This window comes from Octopus sinensis, linkage group LG5 (genome assembly GCF_006345805.1).
Source record: "Octopus sinensis linkage group LG5, ASM634580v1, whole genome shotgun sequence".
NCBI lineage: Eukaryota > Metazoa > Mollusca > Cephalopoda > Octopoda > Octopodidae > Octopus > Octopus sinensis.
The window spans coordinates 30611059-30632181 of NC_043001.1; the positions used below are offsets into that span (position 1 = coordinate 30611059).

A 21123-nucleotide genomic window follows, 5' to 3' on the forward strand; every position below is an offset into this window, starting at 1 on the left:
GTGCCTAAATTAGAAATAATTATTTTTAATATTATGGCAGTTAATTGGCAGAATCCTCAGAGCCCAAGACAAAATTATCCTGTAGTACTTATTACTGCATGTTAGCTGCTGAAATAAAATGTTACTGAGCCTTTCAACTAAGCCTTTCCTCTTTCTATGCTTTATAAAATGAAGTAACATTAGTTGTCAAGCAAGGACACACATACATGTAAGATGTACCAAATTTTCTCACAAAGCATTGATTGGCCCAATAAAACAGTAGTAAACTATTTTCTTAGGTTTCATTTAGTGGGAATGAAACCAAAACCACATGTCTGCAGAGCAAACTTAACCCTACAACTGTGCCTTCATCTGTTAGTGGAAATACTTTATACTTATCACCAGGCGCAGGAGTGGCTGTGTGGTAAGTAGCTTGCTAATCAACCACATGGTTCCGGGTTCAGTCCCACCGCGTGGCATCTTGGGCAGGTGTCTTCTACTATAGCCCCAGGCCGACCAATGCCTTGTGAGTGGATTTGGTAGACAGAAACTGAAAGAAGCTTGTCGTATATATGTATATATGTATGTATGTGTGTTTGTGTGTCTGTGTTTGTCCCCCTAACATTGCTTGACAACCGATGCTGGTGTGTTTACGTCCCCGTCACTTAGCGGTTCGGCAAAAGAGACCGATAGAATAAGTACTGGGCTTACAAAGAATAAGTCCCGGGGTCGATTTGCTTGACTAAAAGGCGGTGCTCCAGCATGGCCGCAGTCAACTGACTGAAACAAGTAAAAGAGTAAAAGAGAGGGATGTTGAGCCTGGTGTAATTATTACTATGTAATATTTTCTGTTACTAATGCGGCGAGCTGGCAGACTCACTACCATGCTGGGCAAAATGCTTAGCAGCATTTCTTCTGACTTAACATTGAGTTCAAATGCCATCGGTTGGTTTTGGTTTTCATCCTTTCAGGGTCAGTAAAATAAGTACCAGTTGAACGCTGGGCTTGTTGTAATCAACTTAGCTTGCTGACCTTGTGCCAAAATTTGAAAGCAATATTTTCTGTTAATATATTTATTTTTAGTAATTCTTTAACATAGTCAGGCGTAGGAGCTTATCGACCACATGGTTCAGGGTTCAGTCCCACTGCGTGGCACCTTGGGCAAGTGTCTTCTACTATAGCCTTGGGCCTACCAAAGCCTTGTGAGTGGATTTGGTAGACGGAAACTGAAAGAAGCCCGTTGTATATATATATATGTATGTGTTTGTGTGTCTGTGTTTATGTCCCCGTAACTTAGCAGTTCGGCAAAAGAGACCAATAAAATAAGTACTAGGCTTACAAAGAATAAGTCCTGGGGTCGAATTGCTCGACTAAAGGTGGTGCTCCAGCATGGACACAGTCAAATGGCTGAAACAAGTAAAAGAGACAAACTTCTGTTTGAAGATAGGTGGCAATTCTTTCTCATCCTCTGCAGGAATTTCATACAAGCTTTGTCAATAAAAAAATGCATGGACTCATTGTTGAGTACACATTAAGTTCTCATTTTAATTTCTACTTGAAAGTATTTTACCAAATTACTTCAGAATTGCATGAATGTTGCTACTTCTATATATGCGAGGCTTAGTGCTTATTTTTTTTGAAATTCATGTTAATCTGTTAAATTTTTGTTTTATCAACAATATTGTATTTTCTTATGCAGCATAACAGTGAAAAATAGTACATTCTGTAAAGGTGGTTGCGCAGCTATTGCTGATACTGGTACTTCTCTTATTGCTGGCCCAACAGCTGAAGTCGCTGAGCTCAATAAGTTAATTGGAACTAGACCTATACCTGGTGGCGAGGTATTTTACATAAATTTTCTCAATTTTTATTTTGTATGTCTGTAGCTTTGATAATTAGTTTTAATTTTTTTTTTGTCATATACAAAGCGAAATCGAAATCGAATTGAACCAGCCAGGATCCCTGGTCTGGTGGTACGTAAAAAGCACTATCCAACTCGTGGCCGATGCCAGCACCGCCTTGACTGGCTTCCGTGCCGGTGGCACATAAAATACACCAATCTGACCGTGGCCGTTGCCAGCCCCGCCTGGCACCTGTGCAGGTGGCACGTAAAAAGCACCCACTACACTCACGGAGTGGTTGGCGTTAGGAAGGGCATCCAGCTGTAGAAACATTGCCAAATTAGACTGGAGCCTGGTGCAGCCTTCTGGCTTCCCAGAACCCCGGTCGAACCGTCCAACCCATGCTAGCATGGAGAACGGACGTTAAACGATGATGATGATGATGATGACATAGACAGGCAGAGGCAGTTGCTGTGTGGTTATGAAGTTTGCTTCACAATCGCATTGTTTTAGGGCTCAGTCTCTCTGCATGGTACTTTGGGCAGGTGCCTACCATTGATGTCAACGATTAACATTCTTATAGAGTACTCACTCTTCATAGAGTACTTAGAGTCACTAGGTAGCTCAAAAACAGATTTTTTTTCAAGTGAATAAAGAGCAGTGCAGATATTGACATGTTCTAAGATTCTTTTCACTTAGTTCATGTGGAGCCTACTTGCCATGCTTAGGCATAGTCCCAAGTTCTTACAAATGATAATAAACAGTTGATAATGATGAATTAACCCATTCTGCTAACTCTTCAGCAGTTCCATTTGGATTTCTTCCAGTAGCAGCTTTCAATACATCATTATCAAGAGACAGGGCGCTCAGAGCAGCACACACCTTCCAAACTAAAGTCCCCTTGTCAAAATTTATGGAACCATCATTGGCACTTGCAAATATTCAAAACACCTTCACCATATACTTCTTGCACTTTTTTTTTTTTTTTTAATGGCATTTGTTGCCTTTTTCATACTCATAAAGCATGACATATCTGATGTGTTCTGCTGTGACCTCGCATTTTCATGAGGGTCTATTAAAGCAACAAATTGTTACTTGTGTGTCTGCAAGCTAGAATCTAACCAACTGAGGCTTTCCTTGCTCTGTGGTATTAATGCACCTGTGAAAATATCTTGTTTAAACATGTTAGAGCAGGTTTCAACAAGTATGGTCTGAAAAAACAACATAACTTATGAGAAGACCTGTATATAGCTTTGTATGCTAAAAATTTCCAATAACATGTTTTCTGTTTTTCTTTTCCAGAATCTGGTCGATTGTGGTAGCATTCCTTCATTGCCTGCTATAACCTTCACTTTAGGCGGTAAAAGTTTCACTTTGAGTGGCGCAGATTATGTACTTAAGGTAAGTCAAATTTAGTAATACCTGTATGTATGTGTGTGTGTGTGTGTGTATCAAATCTCATCTAATGTCCACTTTTTCATATTTGGATGGGTCAGTCAGAATTTGTTGAAGCTAGTTTTCTGTAACATGATGGCCAGATATTTTTTCGTGGCAGACTGGAAATGGACAGCATGCTTGTTTATATCCTTCATGCACTGTCAGAACAAAGGTACACACAAGCACATGTACATGACTTCTTTCAGTTTCTGTCTACCATATCTAACAAGACTTTGTTGGCTCAGAGCTGTAACAGAAGACACTTGCTTAAGGTGCTGCATAGCGGGACTCAACCGAAGACCATATGGTTGGGAAGCAAGCTTCTTAACCACATGGCCATGCTTGCACCTTAGCTCCTTTTCAGCAAGACAGTTGTCCCTCTATCATATTTTCATCTCCCTCAATACTATACTCTGTTCAGCTGAGAAGCTTTGTCTTGTGACTACTTGGTGACCTTACATGGAAAAAGCTTCCTGTAAAGTAGTTGGCATTAGGAAGGGCATCCATCTATAGAAACATCCAGTGCAGATAATGTAGCTCAGCATAGTCCTCTAACTTGACAGATTCTACATTATTTACATTTGATGGATATTTGTCCCCATCTTGTTTGTTGTTAACACAACATTTTGGCTGATATACCCTCCAGCCTTCGTCAGGTGTCTTGGAGGAAATTTCAAACTTGGGTTCTCATTTCCTAATGTATTTTTCGATATTATTATTATTATTATTCAGGTCACTGCCTGGAATCGAACTCGGGATCTTGGGGTTAGTAGCCCGCGCTCTTAACCACTATGGGCACATGATGTAGTGGTTAAGAGCGCGGTCTACTAACCCCAAGATTCCGAGTTTGATTCCAGGCAGTGACCTGAATAATGATAACAAAAGAAAAATACATTAGGAATGAGAACCCAGATTCGAAATTTCCCCCAAGACACCTGACAAAGGCTGGAGAGTATATCAGCTGAAACGTTGTGTTAACAAACAAGATGAGGACAAATATCCGTCAAATGTAAATAATGTACATAATTCCTTGTTTCTTAAATATAGAACTGTATTGACAGATTCTGTTGCCAGCATGGAAAATGGACATTAAATGATAATGATATAGAAAAACCTGCATTTAAGTTCCCTTAATATTTTTGAAAACTTTGTCAGTATGTTTTTTTTTTTTTTATTTTAATGAATATTTCAGGTAAAGTCAATGGGAGAAGTTCTCTGCTTGAGTGGTTTCATGGGACTTGACATTCCAAAGCCAGCTGGACCCCTTTGGATTCTAGGGGATGTATTTCTAGGACCCAACTATGCTGAATTTGATCTCAAGAATAACCGGGTGGGGTTTGCAAAGTCAAGGAACTAAAAGGAAAGATCTGTTTATATTTTGCGTGCACTTATAGTGGGTTCATCTTTTAGTGTCTTTTTTTCTCCCCCACTCCCTCTACTTGCTTTGCTTCTCTGTTGAAGCTTCAAATAGTTTGTAGGTTTCTTTTGTAGCTGCATGCTTGGTTAATCTGCATGAGAACTTTTCCTTCAGTTTCATAAATCTGTCAAACTGCACCAGTACAAATTTTCTTCTTGACGTTATACTTTCTGGGGCGTTTTAAATTAATCCAAGTCCCCCCTCCTCCCCATCAGTTCTATGGTACATTAAAGAAGTATTGAGATTACAAAGTTTTTTGTACTTGAATGTTAAATGAGTTAACAATTCGAGTTATGAAAGAGTAACAATTTTTTTTTCACTCCCAAGTGTACCTAATTACATATTATCACGGTTCTTCCAAAGAGCTGCTTAAAGACTTATTTATATGCATTAAAAAAAATTTAATCTAGACGGGTGGAATATTGAAAAAATTATTTAGCAGCATGGATCATCTCATTATTTCTGTTTTGCTTTATTTGAATATTGCTTTGGTGTTTTCATTTTGCATGTATCTTTTTTAGATATTAATATCATCTCTTAAAAAAAAATTTTTTTATGGCTTTTTAATTTTAAAATAATCTCCATTAATGCACTATCATTTATTATTTCTCACCATTCTTCCATCCTATTAAAATTCCATTCAACTTCTTTTTAATTTTCTCTTTTTTTTAACCATTCTATGAATAATTTTGTAATATATATTAGTTTTAATTACTTTAAATTATTACTCATCAATGTGGACATGCCATTATCTCGCAGGTAACTCAAGCTGGACAGACAATTTGTTTAAGTGGCTTTATGGGAATTGACATTCCTCCTCCCGCAGGGCCACTGTGGATATTGGGAGATGTTTTTATTGGAAAATATTACACAACATTTGATGCTAAAGGTGACAGAGTTGGTTTTGCTCCTAGTAAATAAATCAAAAATATTTTATATACATACAATATTAAAGCAAGATCCCTGCTATTCCTTTTTCCTGTAAAAAGAAAGCATTTTCACCACCTGCTATTTGTGCCTCTTTTTTTATTTTTCTAATGATAGAATAAAAATGTCTTTATTTCATAAAAATTGTGTTTTTTTTTTTTCTTCTTTGATACATTTAATGATGCATGCATGTACAGACACATACAAATAACTAGAGCTGAGTATAGCTACAGTCTAATGACTGAAGCGAATAAGATACAAATTAAAGTTTGTTTCACATCTGTTGCTTTGACTTAATTTTATGCTTTTTAAGTTGGTCTTTATTGTAGCCACTTTTTAAAAAAAAAGTTTAAGCCAAGTGAAAGTGAATCTTTTAAAGACACAATTGATTAGATTTTCTAAGATAGCAACAACTATTCCTAACTAATGTGCTGAATTATTTGTAATAAGCCAACCTTACAATCATAGCTATGTTAAAATGGAAAAAAAGAAAAAAAAAGCACTTTGGAATAAAAGTCACATTCTTAAAGGATTCAGTTAGTTTTTGCTATTTGCTGTTAACCAACATGATTTCAAATTTTGGCACAAGTATCAGTAATTTCAGGAAGTGGCTATGTCAATTACATCGATCCCAGGGTTCAACTGGTACTTATTTTATTGACTCTGCAAGGATGGAAAAGTCAACTTTGGAATTTGAACTCAGAACATAAGGAGGGATGAAATGCCCTTAAGCATTTTGCCCAGCATACTAATGCTTCTGCCACCTTTTAACCAACATAATGTACGGATGAATGTACAAGATTGTGTAATGAAATTGAAAACTATTGTAATACTGTTTGCTTTCATTCCCTCTGCTGTATATTGGCAAAAATACAAGCTGTAATAGAAGAATGGTAAATTATTCTAGGATTCAAATCAAAATGGAAATTTGGTTTATTCTAAATAAAATTTGTAGCAAAGCAAAGAACTGCTACTGGAGGAGGCAACATTATTAACTCTGAGACTTGATATGCTTGTAGCTTTTCTTTTTTTTTTTTTTTAATCCAAAAGAATGACTATTTTACAAATACATTAAAAATGAAGGAATCCTCTGGTAATTTTATAGATCAGGCTGTTTGAGTCGACTGGCACGCTCATCATTTTTGACAAAGTCTTTCAATAATTGCATAATTTCATTGTTGAACTCATCAGGAGGAGATTTTGCTCCTGGAAATAAATGAGAATAAGAATTGACATTAATATCTGACTAGTCAACAAATTGCTGTTTCTGTTATTTGTTCTGATTAATAATTTGTTTAAATAACTACTCTTCTGAAAGCTGATACTTAGCTCTGGTTTCCTGGTGTAAATGAGAAATAAATTTTCCCTTCAGGATGGGGGGCATGGTTGGTGATCAAATTTGGTTCCCAACCTTAGTTTTGGGTTTAGTCCCACTAGGTGGCACATTGGGCAAGTGTTGTCTACAGTAGCCCAGGGGCAGCCTTGTCAGTGGATTTTGGTAGACGGAAACTGGCCATATGTGTATTTGTGCGTTTCCTCATCTTGACACCACATGATAGTTATAAATGAATTTCACTATCGTACATGTGGTAGTGTTGGTTTCTAATCTTCCATGGAAAACAAGTCTAATCTGGCTTAGAAACCAAGTGAGTGTTGGTGATAAGCTGTACATCCATTTGTAGATCGATCTGCCTCAACAAATTCTCACATATGCAAGCATGGAAAAGTGAACATTAAAATGATGATAGAAAGTCACTTCTTTCATTTAGGTGTTGGGATCATCTGAGTCATCATCATCGTTTAACGTCCACTTTCCATGCTAGCATGGGTTGGACGGTTCAACCGGGGTCTGGTAAGCCAGGAGGCTGCACCAGGCCCAGTCTGATCTGGCAGTGTTTCTACAGCTGGATGCCCTTCCTAACGCCAACCACTCTGTGAGTGTAGTGGGTGCTTTTTACGTGCCAGGCAAGGCTGGCAACTGCCACCGGCACGGAGGCCAGTCGAGGCAGCACTGGCAACGGCCACGGATTAAAAGTTATAAGATACATCGGCAGTAGTGAGAAATCTTAATTATGGATTTAAGATTTCTCACTACCAGTGTAGAATAAAATTTTCAATTTGTAAATAATGAGTGGATTAGACTTCTACCAGTCTAGTCATAATATTCTATTCTGTGGAGTGCTGGGGCATTGTTCTCAAGTATTTTATTGATTTCTTTGTTGAACCACTAAGTTAAAGGACAGGATACACCATAAACAGTACCACTTTTAGACTAGTATAAATATGGACACTACCAGACGCATTTATATATTGTAGGTTTCTACACAATTTTCATCTATTATAATTCCAAATAAGCGATATTAATTAACCTAAGGTTAAGGTAGAATATACTTTTCCAATGGTATTGAATCTGGAATCACACAGATGCAAAGTTACTTAACCACATAGCTGAGTCTGTGCCTTTGATATATAACAGAAAATTTGTTAGCTCCATAAGAAATAGAATCTTGTCCACACATGGTATTTGATAATTGCATATCAGTAAAGCATTAAATATAGTTGATAAAAAATGTGCGTTGGGGACCTTTTTTGCCAGTGCAGGTTAAAAAACTCACTTTGCAACCACTTGGTTTCAGGATCAGCCCATTGTGTGAAACTTTGGGCAAGTGTCTTCTACTTAAGCCAACTAGTGCTTTGTGAGTTAATTGGGGAAACTGTGTGGAAGTTCATATATATATCATCATTTAATGTTCGTTTTCCATGCTGGCATGGGTTGGACGGTTTGACAGAATTAGTAAACTGGGGAACTGTACCAGGTTCCAATCAGATTTGGTATTGTTTCTATGGCTGGATGCCCTTCCAAGAGTGTAGTGGGTGTTTTTCATGTGCCACAACTATGATCTCACTTGGCTTGACAGGTCTTCTCAAGCATGGTATATCACCAAAGGTCTCAGTCACCTGTCACTGCTTCTGTGAGGTTCAACATTTGAACAGTGCTTTTTTATGTGCCATTGGCTACGACTGCAATTTCACTTGGTGTGACAGGGCTTCAAGCACAGCAACATTTTTTTTTTTTTGGTGTGTGTGTGTCCCACTGCTTGACAACCAGTGCTGGCCACAGGAAAAGAATCTGACTAGAAAAATCTGCCTCAACAAAACTATTATCTGACCCATGCAAGTCAACATCATCATCATCATTGTTTAATGTCCGCTTTCCATGCTAGCATGGGTTGGACGATTTGACTGAGGACTGGCGAACCAGATGGCTGCACCAGGCTCCAATTTGATCTGGCAGAGTTTCTACAGCTGGATTCCCTTCCTAACGCCAACCACTCCGAGAGTGTAGTGGGTGCTTTTTACATGCCACTGGAACCGGGGGCCAGTCAGGCGGTACTGGCAATGGCTACGCTCAAATGGTGTTTTTTTTACGTGCCACCTGCACAGGTACCAGTCCAGCGGCACTGGCAACAACCTCGCTTGAATGTCTTTTCACGTGCCAGTATGGCAACGCTGGTAACGATCACGCTCGAATGGTGCTTTTTACGTGCCACTGGCATGGAAGCCAGTTAGCTACTCTGGCAACGATCATGCCCGGGTGGTGCTCTTAGCGCTCCACTAGCACGGATGCCAGTCATTGAATTTGATTTCAATTTCCCTTGCCTCAACAGGTCTTCGGAAGCAGAGTTTAGTGTCCAATGAAGGATGTTGATGATGGCCTGTACCATCACCACTTTAATGTTCACTTTTCCATGCATGGATCAGAGCGAGTTTATCGAGGCAGATTTTCTGTTTCCAAGCAAGGTAATATTTCTCCATAACCAGACATGTAGAATATTGGAAATGAATGACACTGCTTGCATGACTGTCCATCATTTACGAATATTACACAATGTCATAACAAGGAGATACAAAAAAGACGCACACATCTTTTATTTTTTACTTGACATGCTGGAGGCATACTATAAAATTGAAGAATTTTAGCCAAATGAATTAATCCCAGTACTTTAAAATAAAAGTCTGGTATTTATTCTCTCAGTCTCTTTTGCCAAACTGCTAAGTTAGAGGGATGTAAACACACAAACACTGGTTGCTAAGCAGTGGTGGGGAACAAAGACATATTTCTTTACTGCCCACAAGGGGCTAAACATAGAGGGGACAAACGGATTAAGTCGATTATATCGACCCCAGTGCGAAACTGGTACTTTATTTTATCGACCCCGAAAGGATGAAAGGCAAAGTTGACCTCGGTGGAATTTGAACTCAGAACGTAACGACAGACGAAATACCGCTAAGCATTTCGCCCAGCGCGCTAACATGTCTGCCAGCTCGCCGCCACACATATATATGAAGCGTTTCCATCTACCAAATCCACTCAAGGCATTGGTCAGCCCAGGGCTTTAGCAGAAGATACTTGCTCAAGGTGCCATGCATGCAGTGACACTGAACCTGGAACCATGTAGTTAAGTAACAAACTTCCTACCACACAGCCATGCCTGCACCTATATATATATTTTTTCTCTTTCTCTTTTACTTGTTTCAGTCATTTGACTGCGGCCATGCTGGAGCACTGCCTTTAATCGAGCAACTCGACCCCGGGACTTATTCTTTGTAAGCCCAGTACTTATTCTATCGGTCTCTTTTTTGTCGAACTGCTAAGTGACGGGGACGTAAACACACCAGCATCGGTTGTCAAGCGATGCTAGGGGGACAAACACACACATATATATATATATACATATATATACGACAGGCTTCTTTCAGTTTCCGTCTACCAAATCCACTCACAAGGCATTGGTCGGCCCGGGGCTATAGCAGAAGACACTTGCCCAAGATGCCACACAGTGGGACTGAACCCGGAGCCATGTGGTTGGTTAGCAAGCTACTTACCACACAGCCACTCCTGCGCCTATGATATAAAGCAAATAAAATAATATTATTAATACTTAAGGAAGAACAAAAGTTAAAAGATTTTGGGTATAGTCCTTCTGCATATACCAGAGGAAAAGTCCATCAGAAATAGGGAAGGGAAGAAAGGAGTTAAAGAAAAAGAGAGCCAGGAAAAAAATGAATAAGGAATTGGTTAACATTTGACCTCTGACTAATTGGAAGTGTAAAAGAGGATTGTGAATTTAATGGTAAAGGAGTGCTCCCATTGGCGTGTGGTTGTGTGGTATGTAGCTTGCTTACCAGCCACATGATTCTGGGTTCAGTCCCACTGCATGGCACCTTAGGCAAGTGTCTTCTACTATAGCCTCGAGCCAACCAAAGCCTTGTGAGTGGATTTGGTAGATGGAAACTGAAAGAAGCTCGTTGTGTATATGTATGTATGGATTTGTGTGTCTGTGTTTGTCCCCCCACAACATCGCTTGACAACCGACACTGGTGTGTTTACGTCCCTGTAACTTAGCGGTTCAGCAAATGAGACCGATAGAATAAGTACTAGGCTTGCAAAGAATAAGTCCTAGGGTCAATTTGCTCGACTAAAGTGGTGCTCCAGCATGGCCACAGTCAAATGACTGAAACAAGTAAAAGAGTAAAAAGAGAGTATACAAATGTGTGTGTATAGGAGGTACGATTACTATATGTGAGTGATAGGATGGTATAGTGGGATGTATGTGTATTAAAGTGGTAAATAAATGATAAGCAATGTATATATGTGAGTGTGTGTGTGTATATATATATGTAGGTGCAGTCGTGGTCATGTACTAAAAAATTTTGCTTTCCAACCACATGGTTCTAGGTTCAATCCATTTGCACGGTACCACAGGTAATTGTCTTCTATTAGAGCCCTGGGTTGACCAAAGTTTTATGAGTGGATCCGATTGATGGAAACTGACAGATGCCCATCATTTAACGTGTGTTTTTCATGTTGCGCAGGTGCGTGTGCGGGTTTCATTGTCTTGACATCATGTGATTGTAAATGTGACGGTCACAAAAGTAGTGTTATTCATTTCCATTATTCTACAAGAACATATTCTGGCCATGGGGAGAGATATTATTACCTTACTTGGAAACCGGTGAGAGTTGGTAACAGGAAGGGCAACTGGCTGTTGAAAAAATCTGTCTCAAATAAACTGTCTGACCCATACAAGGATGGAAAAATGGATGTTAAATGATAATGATGACTAGCAGTATAACCTGGCTTTGCCCGGGATTAAGTTAGGATTATTAAGCTAATAAAGTTCTTTATTTCAAACCAAACTAAGTAACATCGATGTCAAATTTGGGCAAAATCCGTTGAAATTAGTTTTTATTTATATATATATATATATATGTGTGTGTGTGTTGCCTGTATATCAACAAAACACTTTTTTTCCTCGCTGGAAAAAACAAACAACAAAAGTCTTAGCTAAAACTTACTCGTCACTAGAAGGGGACTTAACTCCTGTTTGCAAACAATGGTGATTTCTCCGACTTGAAAATTGTTAAAAGTTTTGGTTGAAAATTTATTTTTACTGCTATTCGCTGGTGCCTCTGGGGAAAATGAGTTGATGAAAATACAGCTAGGGTCATGATGAATGTCCTCCTAACATTGGAGCGACATGCGTGCTAATTTGTGGACGTGCATAAATTACATTCACGTACACACACACCCATCCTACCTTTTATGTATATAGATATACACATACACACACAATGCAGCTATAGTAGAAGGCACTTGCAAACATATCTACAAACTTTAGTCAATAAGAAATGGGTTATGAATATACAAATTAGTTTATTTGATTTACATGCTAGCATGGAGAGCAGACATTAAACGATGATGATGACTTAAACCCCCATTACCATTACTTTTATAAGAAAACCACCCTACACAGGTAATGAAGGTACTCAGTTACTGATAAAATCCTTTTATATCTACCTAATTTGATCCTCCTTCAGACAACGAAAATATTGCATATGAAAACAAAGTGTTTGAATTTGTCTGTTTATATACTGTTCACAGTTTAAAATCTATTCCACTGTTTGAACTATTTGTATTCTAATATTGTCCAATGTAGTAAGATGTTCTACATTTGTTTGATGTTTACAGTGAGAAATATTTTCATGAATCAAATTAGGACATCAAAAGTATTTATTTTGGAAAACTTACATTGTGCAGAATAAAGTTTGTATAACATTTTAATTTTCTGCATTGTAGATAAAAGAAGGTGGAGGCACATGGCCTAGTTAGGGCAGCGGACTTGCGGTTGAGGGATCGCGGGTTCAAATCTCAGACCTGGCGATGTGTGTGTTTATGAGCGAAACACCTAAGCTCCACGCGGCTCCGGCAGAAGGTAATGGTGAACTTCTGCTGGCTCTTACGCCACAACTTTCTCTCACTCTTTCCTCCTGCATCTTGCAGCTCACCTGCGACGGACCGGCGTCCCGTCCAGGTGGGGAACCTGTACGCCAAGGAAACCAGGAAACCGGTCCTTATGAGCCAGGTATAACTTGAGAAGGAACAAACAAACAAACAGATAAAAGAAGAAACAAACAAATAGTTCAAGATACAAAGTGGAAAGACTAAAACAAAAAAAAAATCAAAATATCTGACCTGTTATCCAATAGTAAATGTCCCAGTCATTCGTTGGTTCATTGATAAGAGTATCATACTGCATCAACTGTTGTTCATTTAGATCATTGAGATATTTCGAAGCAAAGGTACTGGAAAAATAAATACAAACATTTCAGTTATGAGAATATTACATACACATATTGATATCATCATTTTATGTTAAATCTATGTCCATGCTTGCATGGATTGAACAGTTCCTCTCCTGTTGCTCGTTTTCATTTCTCATTTCTTTTGCAAGGTTCAGCATGCAGAGATCAAGTTTCACCACTTCTGCCTAAGTCTTCCTCATCCACTGTTTTTTTTGTGATTGAATTCGGTAGGTGGAAGTTACTGCCGTGTGTGTATGTGTGCGTATAGCTGCTCAGTGCCTCTCTGAAAGAGAGAGAGAGGGATAGATCTCATTAGCACTTTTTTGTTTTTAACCCATTCATAAGTACGTGTTCATTGCAGTTGTCTCTCTTGGACATATCAGATTCCTCTGATATTTGGTTTCAGCTCATCTATCGGCAAAAGAGACCGACAGAATATGTACTAGGCTTACAAAGAATAAGTCATGGGGTCGATTTGCTCAACTAATGGCGGTGCTCCAGCATGGCCACGGTCAAATGCCTGAAACAATTAAAAGATTAAAAGAATAAACTCATAGGCGCACGAGTGGCTGTGTGGTAAGTAGCTTGTTTACCAACCACATGGTTCTGGGTTCAGTCCCACTGCGTGGCACCTTGGGCAAGTGTCTTCTACTATAGCCTCGGGCTGACCAAAGCCTTGTGAGTGGATTTGGTAGATGGAAACTGAAAGAAGCCCGTCGTATATATGTATATATATATATATATGTGTGTGTGTGTGTGAGTTTGTATATCTGTGTTTGTCCCCCCAACATCGCTTGACAACCGATGCTGGTGTGTTTATGTCCCCGTCACTTAGCGGTTCGGCAAAGAGACCGATAGAATAAGTACTGGGCTTACAAAGAATAAGTCCCGGGGTCGAGTTGCCCGATTAAAGGCGGTGCTCCAGCATGGCCACAGTCAAATGCCTGAAACAAGTAAAAGATTAAAAGAATAAACTCATAATGGGAAGTAAACTCATTACGCCCAAAGTGGACAAGAGAGAGAACTTTATAATTTAAATTGAGGCATCCAGTCAGAAGTGAGTTTGATGTTTTGAAGTATCTCTGTTAACTTTTATCTTTTACTTGTTTCAGACAAATGATTGCAAACATTGCCTTGAAACAAATCGACCCCAGGATTTTTTTTTTAAAGCCTAGTGTTTATTCTATAGGTCTCTAAACTATGGGGGCATCAACAACACTGGTGGTCAAGCGGTGGTGGGAAACAGTCACAGATACACACATCTATCTATATAAAGGGTAAAGACCCCCTTTGGTCATGAATGACCATGGGATTGCACCTCGTAACTTCCCTTCTGAGGCACATGTCCAGGCAAGGTTATTTATGGAAGACCAGAAGTTGCCCATGGATACCAGCCTCCCCTCTCCACGTCACCAACATTATTCAAAAGAAAGGCAAAGGCCGACACAGTTTGATACCAGCAATGTTGCAACTCATTTCTACAGCTGAGTGAATGGGAGCGACATGAAATAAAGTGTCTTGCTCAAGATCCCGACACACAGCCTGGTTCAGGAATTGAACTCACTACTTCATGATTGTGAGCCTGACACTCTAACCACTGAGTCATGAGCCTTCACATACACACATACATGATGATGGCCGTCCACTCGTGACCAAGGAAGACCATTGCCGACCTTCAGGAACATTGTGCGCTCTAGGACTAACTTATATTTTGCATTTGCGGCTCCATTGGTGGCTAATAAGCCCTGCTCTTGACAAGCATACACGACTGCAAACATTGCAGACCAAGCTTTCCCCATTCACTATACAAGCCATGCGCTTTCGCGCAGCTCACTTAAGTTCTTCATGCTGGATATGTGCTCTCTCAAAAGTGTCGAACCCCTCCTTAACCTGCTTCCTCCATCTGTGGCGATGACAAGCATTGTTCTCCCAGTCAGTGTCCTGCATATCAAAGGCCTTTAACGAGGACTTGACACAGTCCTTAAATCGCAGCCTTGGTTTCTTCCGGAGTCTCATTTCATTCACAAGTTCTCCATAGAGCATCTGCTTAGGAATCCTTCTATCCTCCACACATACATACATATATATATATATATACACGCACACAATGAGCTTCTTTCAGTTTCGTCTACTAAATATACTCACAAGGCTTTGGTTGGCTAAAGACTACAGAAGAAGACACTTGGCCAAGGTGTCACTGAACCTGGAACTATGGTTGGGAAGCAAGCCTCTTCCTATACAGCCATGGTAACAATTCTGGACTTGTTTCAATATTTTAATAAACCACCTTCGCAAAGTATAGTCTAACACATAATTACTAGACAAAGACAGAATTTTAGTGTGTACATTGTTCCCTTATTAGATGATTCAAAGTAACGAAATGGGAATAATAATCAGGTGCACCTTTTGCACAAAGAACATTATTTACTGTTAGGTGAACTAATAGTTAAAAATGTTTTTGTTAGTGATAGAGTACAGTGTTAGGGATATGATATTTAGTTTAGATATGTCAGAAGAACAGTAATTAACTTGGTGTAAACATGCACATGCAGATTAAAGAAAAATTATTCTTCAGAAAATATCTTGCCTGTACCTTAAGATAAGCCCATTTTCCAACATTCCTCGCTTCCTGCTTTGATATAACAACCGAGCCCGTCTCAAGTCTGGAGTCTCATTTTTGTATTCTTTCATGGGGGGAAGAGGAGGGCTCATGAAATCACTTCCATCTGTTGAAGTTCCCAAACATTTTGACACAACATAAGCTTGACACTGCAAAATTTAACATCATATGTAAAATGTAACAACATATTAAATCAAAGAGATGTTAGGCACACTGATCATCATCCCAATCATTTAACCCTTTAGCATTTAAATTGACCATAGCCAACCCAAATATTCTACCTGTTTTATATTCATAATAGTCAGTCTCTCACAACTAATCTACAATGCCATTTTAAAAATAAACAATCATACTTATTTCCCCTGAACGCCTTATTTCCCTGGGCATGGACACATTGAAACTCCGACGCCTGGCAGCTGACTTGGCAGACACCCATAAAATTATTAACCATCTTACAAACAATAACTCTGAACACCTTTTCAAACTCCATCTGTCTAACACCCATGGACACATTTACAAAGTCAGAAAACAGCACAGCTCCCATGACTTTAGGAAACATTTTTTCACGCTGAGAGTTGCTGAAGCATGGAACAAACTGCCGGCATCAGTTGTTAGTTGTCGGAGCACTGCATCCTTCAAAACTTCCATGCTTTCTGAGATTCGCCAACACTACACCTGATTTTCTCCCCTCCATACACACACAAGCATGTATCTGACTCATACATTGTTCGCTTTCCAGACATTTGTACATTACTGCATATACTTTATATGCACTCTCTGACAAGTTGTGGTGCACCTGAGCACTGTATACAATAATTTCATTATTATATATCACTAAAATCTCAAAACTTCAAGATAAAGGATGATTAATTCAAAACAATGTGAATGAGGAAGCATTACATTTGACAGAGCAACTCTGAAAGCCAAGGGGTTAACATCCATGTTCCATGCTAGCACAGGTTGGATGGTTTGACAGGATCTGATAGGTCCAAAGACTGCATCATGTTCCAGTGTGTTTAGCATGGTTTCTATGGCCAGATGCCCTTCCTAATGCCAACCACTTTAAAGTGTTCACTGTGTGCTTTTCTTGTGCCACTAGCACTAGTGAGGTCACCATGCAGCTTGCAAAACTATGAACTTTGAGTGGGGTGGGGGAAAACTTTATGTAGAAGAATATGTGGATCTTTTCCTTTTGAACGGCACTTTGTAACATAATTTCTAGGTAACTAAAAAGTTTTAAACTTCATATACTGGTAGAATGTGCTTATAAAACATCATTTCTCTTGGCTTTATTGAGAAAATTCTATAGGTTGTAACATATTTCGTCTAAAATTTCTTGCATTTCGGCAATTTTAACCAATCAATTACCTCCATTGACGTAAATAACATTCTGTGCATAATGAATATGTCCCTCCTTTAAGAAACAGATTGGGTTTATTTACATTTGTGAAGAAAAAAGATACCCTTCCCCCACCCCTAACTAACCCTAAATCTAAAATAGATTGAAATGCAACAGATCGATACTAGGGTTATAATTATGGGTGACAATTTCATATGACACCGCTCTCAAAAATTAAGTAAAAAAAAAACGGGAAAAATAATCTATAATCTTTGTTCAGTACCTGATCGATCCCAATGGTAGTCATGGAATGTGAAGGTAGCTGTAGAAAATTTACTAACAGTAATAAATAGTTTATCCTTATCTAATACAAGCCAAAGTTAACAAATTCACCATTCAAAGTAGTTTCAAAGGCAGAGGTAATAAGTTCTACTCAGGAATTTTTAAATGAATAGCGTGAGATCTTTTAGTTTTCTCTTCTCTTAAATTCTGGCCTTTCTTTAGTATTCCTGTTTTAGATCGATGTATAGATGTATGTATATATGTAAGTATACGGTAAAGTGTTGATATGTAAATATAATATATATATTATAAAAATATGTTAGTGTTATTTAATTTCTGGACCGTTTTGCTGCCGTTTATGTAGTTTGATTTCTGTATCCATCAGTTTTTACTAAGATAGACATGAGTAAAGTTAATAATAGAGAAATTAAAATAAAACTTTGGAAACAGCCTAAAGGGAGATAATTGAGAAAGACTTGAAATTGAATGTAAGACTGTAATCATGTAAAGTAAATATAACAAATAATCCAGAATCCTTGTCCAGTACTGGATTGATCCTAAAATCTAATCAGTTCGTACCAGTCATGAAGCCAAACAGCCCTGAAAATTTCATCCAAATCCATCTGGCAGTTCTTGAGATATCTTGTCTATGGACAAACACAACTGAAAACAATACCTCCACCTTAGCAGAGGTAGTGAGAAGTGTAGGGACATAACAGGTGTGATCCAATAGGTAAAATTAGTGAAAGATGTAGTAGAAATAACCTACTCTAGTTTGTATGTCATGGACATAAAGTTGAAGTGTTATTTATAACAAGGAAGATTAATGAACTGTGCTGTGTTTTAAAACCCATAACCATTCAATAACTATTATTGAAGATTATCCTTACAATTACTGCATTTATTCAAAATCATAGATGGCTTTCATGTTGTTGAGGTAAGTCATCATGCAGTCTCCTGCATATGATATTTGATTTATACTTCTATTATAATCCCATTCAATTGCAAGGATTATCTTTCACTATCATCATCACCATCAACATCTATTTTCCTTGCTGTCATGGGTTGGACGGCTTGACAGGAACTGGCAAGACCAGAATCTATACCAATTCCATGGTCTGTTTTGATTTGATTTCTAAGGCTTGATGCCCTTCCTAACGCTAACACTTTACAGAGTGTACTGGGTGCTTTTTATGTGGTACCTTCACCAATGCTTTTTATATGGCACCAGCATCAGTGCTTTTTACATGGTAACCAGCACCCACACCAATGCTTTTTATGTGGCACCTGTTTTAGGATTTCAATTCTGTTGCAATGGGCTGATCTTCTTGAGTACAGCAATGCACCACATATCTTGGTCCAATGTCATCTCCTTTGTAAGGCTTTTAATCAAAAATTTCCAATTCATTATATTAAATATGTGTGACTCTCCTATAGGGACACTCTTAGTGGTTTCCACAGCACTTTTCACAGTGGTATACAACTGATTTTGAGAGAAGTGATCCTAATATTTTGTGCTTTATTTATAGACCCCAGAAGAGTGAAAGGTAAAGTTGACCACAGAATGCATTCTATTCAATATTCTAAAGACTGCCGATTTGCCATTTTGTAAAGCACACGGCAATTAAATTGTCTATAATGCCACTCATTCAAACAACATAAATTATTGATATTAGAATTATACAAAGCTTAATTATATAAGCGATAACAAAAGAAGTATAGACATACCTACACAAAAGTGCTCCCCACCCCACTGTAAAATAAGAATTTTTTAATGAAATTTCCTACAAATGTGATTACAAAATATTGGAATTTAATATTAAAAAAATGACGGGCACACACACATAACATTTGTAGAATATTTCAATTGGAAATACTCTTTTTTCTGAAAATTATGAGGAAATGTCGATGGAGGAGACGCTTGTATATGTAGGATAAATCGGAATGTTGGCACTACTGAACAGTACAGGTCCCATCGATGTGTCCTTTAAATACTGTAATATTAAAACTCATTTGTTGATCACATACCTTTTGCATAAGATACTACCTACGCTAAGAGAAGCAATCTTGACTAATGGCCAACTCAAGACACGGATAATAAAGAACTTCGACGTGGACGCTGAACCTGCTCAAAACAACAGTCAAATCACCATCATGCCATACACTACCAGCATAAAAAAAAAAGAACAAATTGTATGATATGGATCAAGATATATAATGTTTGAAAAAAAAAATGACAGACAGGATGGGTGTGATTGGCATGTCTTTGACCAAAGTTTTTTAGGGGCAGAGCTGATGTTGCACCAGCTATGGAAGACAGCGATTAAGAAATGTTTTTATCACTGCATCTAACAACTTGCTCTAAACGGGTATTTTAAAAAAATGCGTGCTCACGAACGGGGTGGCGTGGGGAGAGGACTAGGAAAATTCACATCGGCAAACCATGGCCTTTAAACTAGTGTTTGACCCAAGCCAAAAAAAAAAAAAAGAAAATACTCTCCCCCACCTCCCTTTCGTGAGCACGCATTTTTTTTTCATATTCGTTTACAGCAGGTTGTCTTACACCAATTACACTATTTTTCTTGGATCTTTTCGGTTTGAACGGCAGTTTTTAACATAATTTCTAGGTAACTAAAAAATTTTAAACTTCGTATACTGGTAGAATGTGTTTAAAACATCTTTTTCTCTTGGCTTTATTGAGAAAATTCTATGGTTTGTAAGATATTTGTTGTTTTTTTTCTTCAATTTCTGCAATTTCAACCAATCAATTACGTCTAATGAGGTAAAAAACATTCTGTGCCGTATGAATATGTCCCTCGTTTAAGAAACAGATTGGGTTTATTTACATTTCTGAAGAAAAAAATATACCCTTCCCCCCACCCCTATCCCTAAAACAGATAGAAATGCAATAGATCGATACTAGGGTCATAATTATGGGTGACAATTTCATATGACACCGCTAGAAAAAACTGCCGTTCAAACCGAAAAGAGCCTTTTTCTTTTGTTTGGGTAAAATGCTTTAGTGGTTAGGGTTACGCCGAAAACGGGTGGTTTGCGTATTCTTTACCTCCGCCGGAACATTATTAACCCACAGAATTCACTATTAGTTTATATTAAAAATCTGACATTCAAAACACAGGTGACTTTGATGTTGTTTACGTAAGCTATTATGTAAAGTACTAAATATGATATCAGGTTAATATTTCTTCTTTGTTTATTATAATTTCATTCACAACCATCACTGATTAATGCGTACACCTGTATTACCATGTTTAACTTTCAATTTTCTGTTTTGTAAACAAAACTGGTAACGTTAACCCTATATCAAAAGTAAGGTAGCAAATTAATTTTGTTACTAAATGTAATTTAACAGGATAATTATATAGGGTGTGATATAAAATTATGCTTTTTTTAAATGCTAAAACCTAGTTTAATTAAGACAAAACAGTACGAGATCAACAATTAAACTTACTTGGGAGCAACGACGTGAAATAGTATTGCGAAACAGGGAACTTGACAACATAGCAGCCATGCTGATGGTAATATTACCAGAAAGTGAATCTCCAATCAAAGAGATACGCACATGCTTCAAGCTTTTCATTTGTCAGTATTATCCGGTTTCGTTTTTCACTTC

The 21123-nt window shown here is 38.1% G+C and overlaps 2 protein-coding genes across 4 annotated transcripts in view; one reads left to right on the forward strand and one right to left on the reverse strand.

Moving 5' to 3' along the window:
- LOC115211653 (lysosomal aspartic protease) overlaps positions 1-5745 on the forward strand; it is a 21077-nt gene extending 15332 nt beyond the window's left edge. The window contains exons 7-9 of one of the 2 annotated variants that reach the window (XM_029780288.2): positions 1679-1820; positions 3123-3221; positions 5434-5745. In XM_029780288.2, coding sequence (XP_029636148.1) covers positions 1679-1820; positions 3123-3221; positions 5434-5595 — 403 coding nt within the window. In that variant the 3' untranslated portion in view covers positions 5596-5745. Of the gene's footprint in view, positions 1-1678; positions 1821-3122; positions 3222-4449 lie in introns of both variants that reach the window. The other variant, XM_029780287.2, reaches the window with a different exon arrangement.
- Positions 5746-6518: 773 nt separating this feature from the next.
- LOC115211654 (succinate dehydrogenase assembly factor 2-A, mitochondrial) lies at positions 6519-21106 on the reverse strand. 2 transcript variants are annotated; one of them, XM_029780289.2, is made up of 4 exons: positions 20962-21106; positions 15842-16017; positions 13139-13248; positions 6519-6807 (listed from the first exon to the last, which is right to left on the reverse strand). In XM_029780289.2, exons 1-4 carry the CDS (start codon positions 21088-21090, stop codon positions 6701-6703), a joined length of 522 nt encoding a protein of 173 aa, XP_029636149.2. In that variant the 5' UTR covers positions 21091-21106; the 3' UTR covers positions 6519-6700. The 2 variants fall into 2 exon arrangements, with proteins under 2 accessions (XP_029636149.2, XP_036359187.1); XM_036503294.1 differs by lacking the exon at positions 6519-6807 and adding an exon at positions 11095-11117.
- Between the last annotated feature and the right edge of the window lie 17 nt (positions 21107-21123).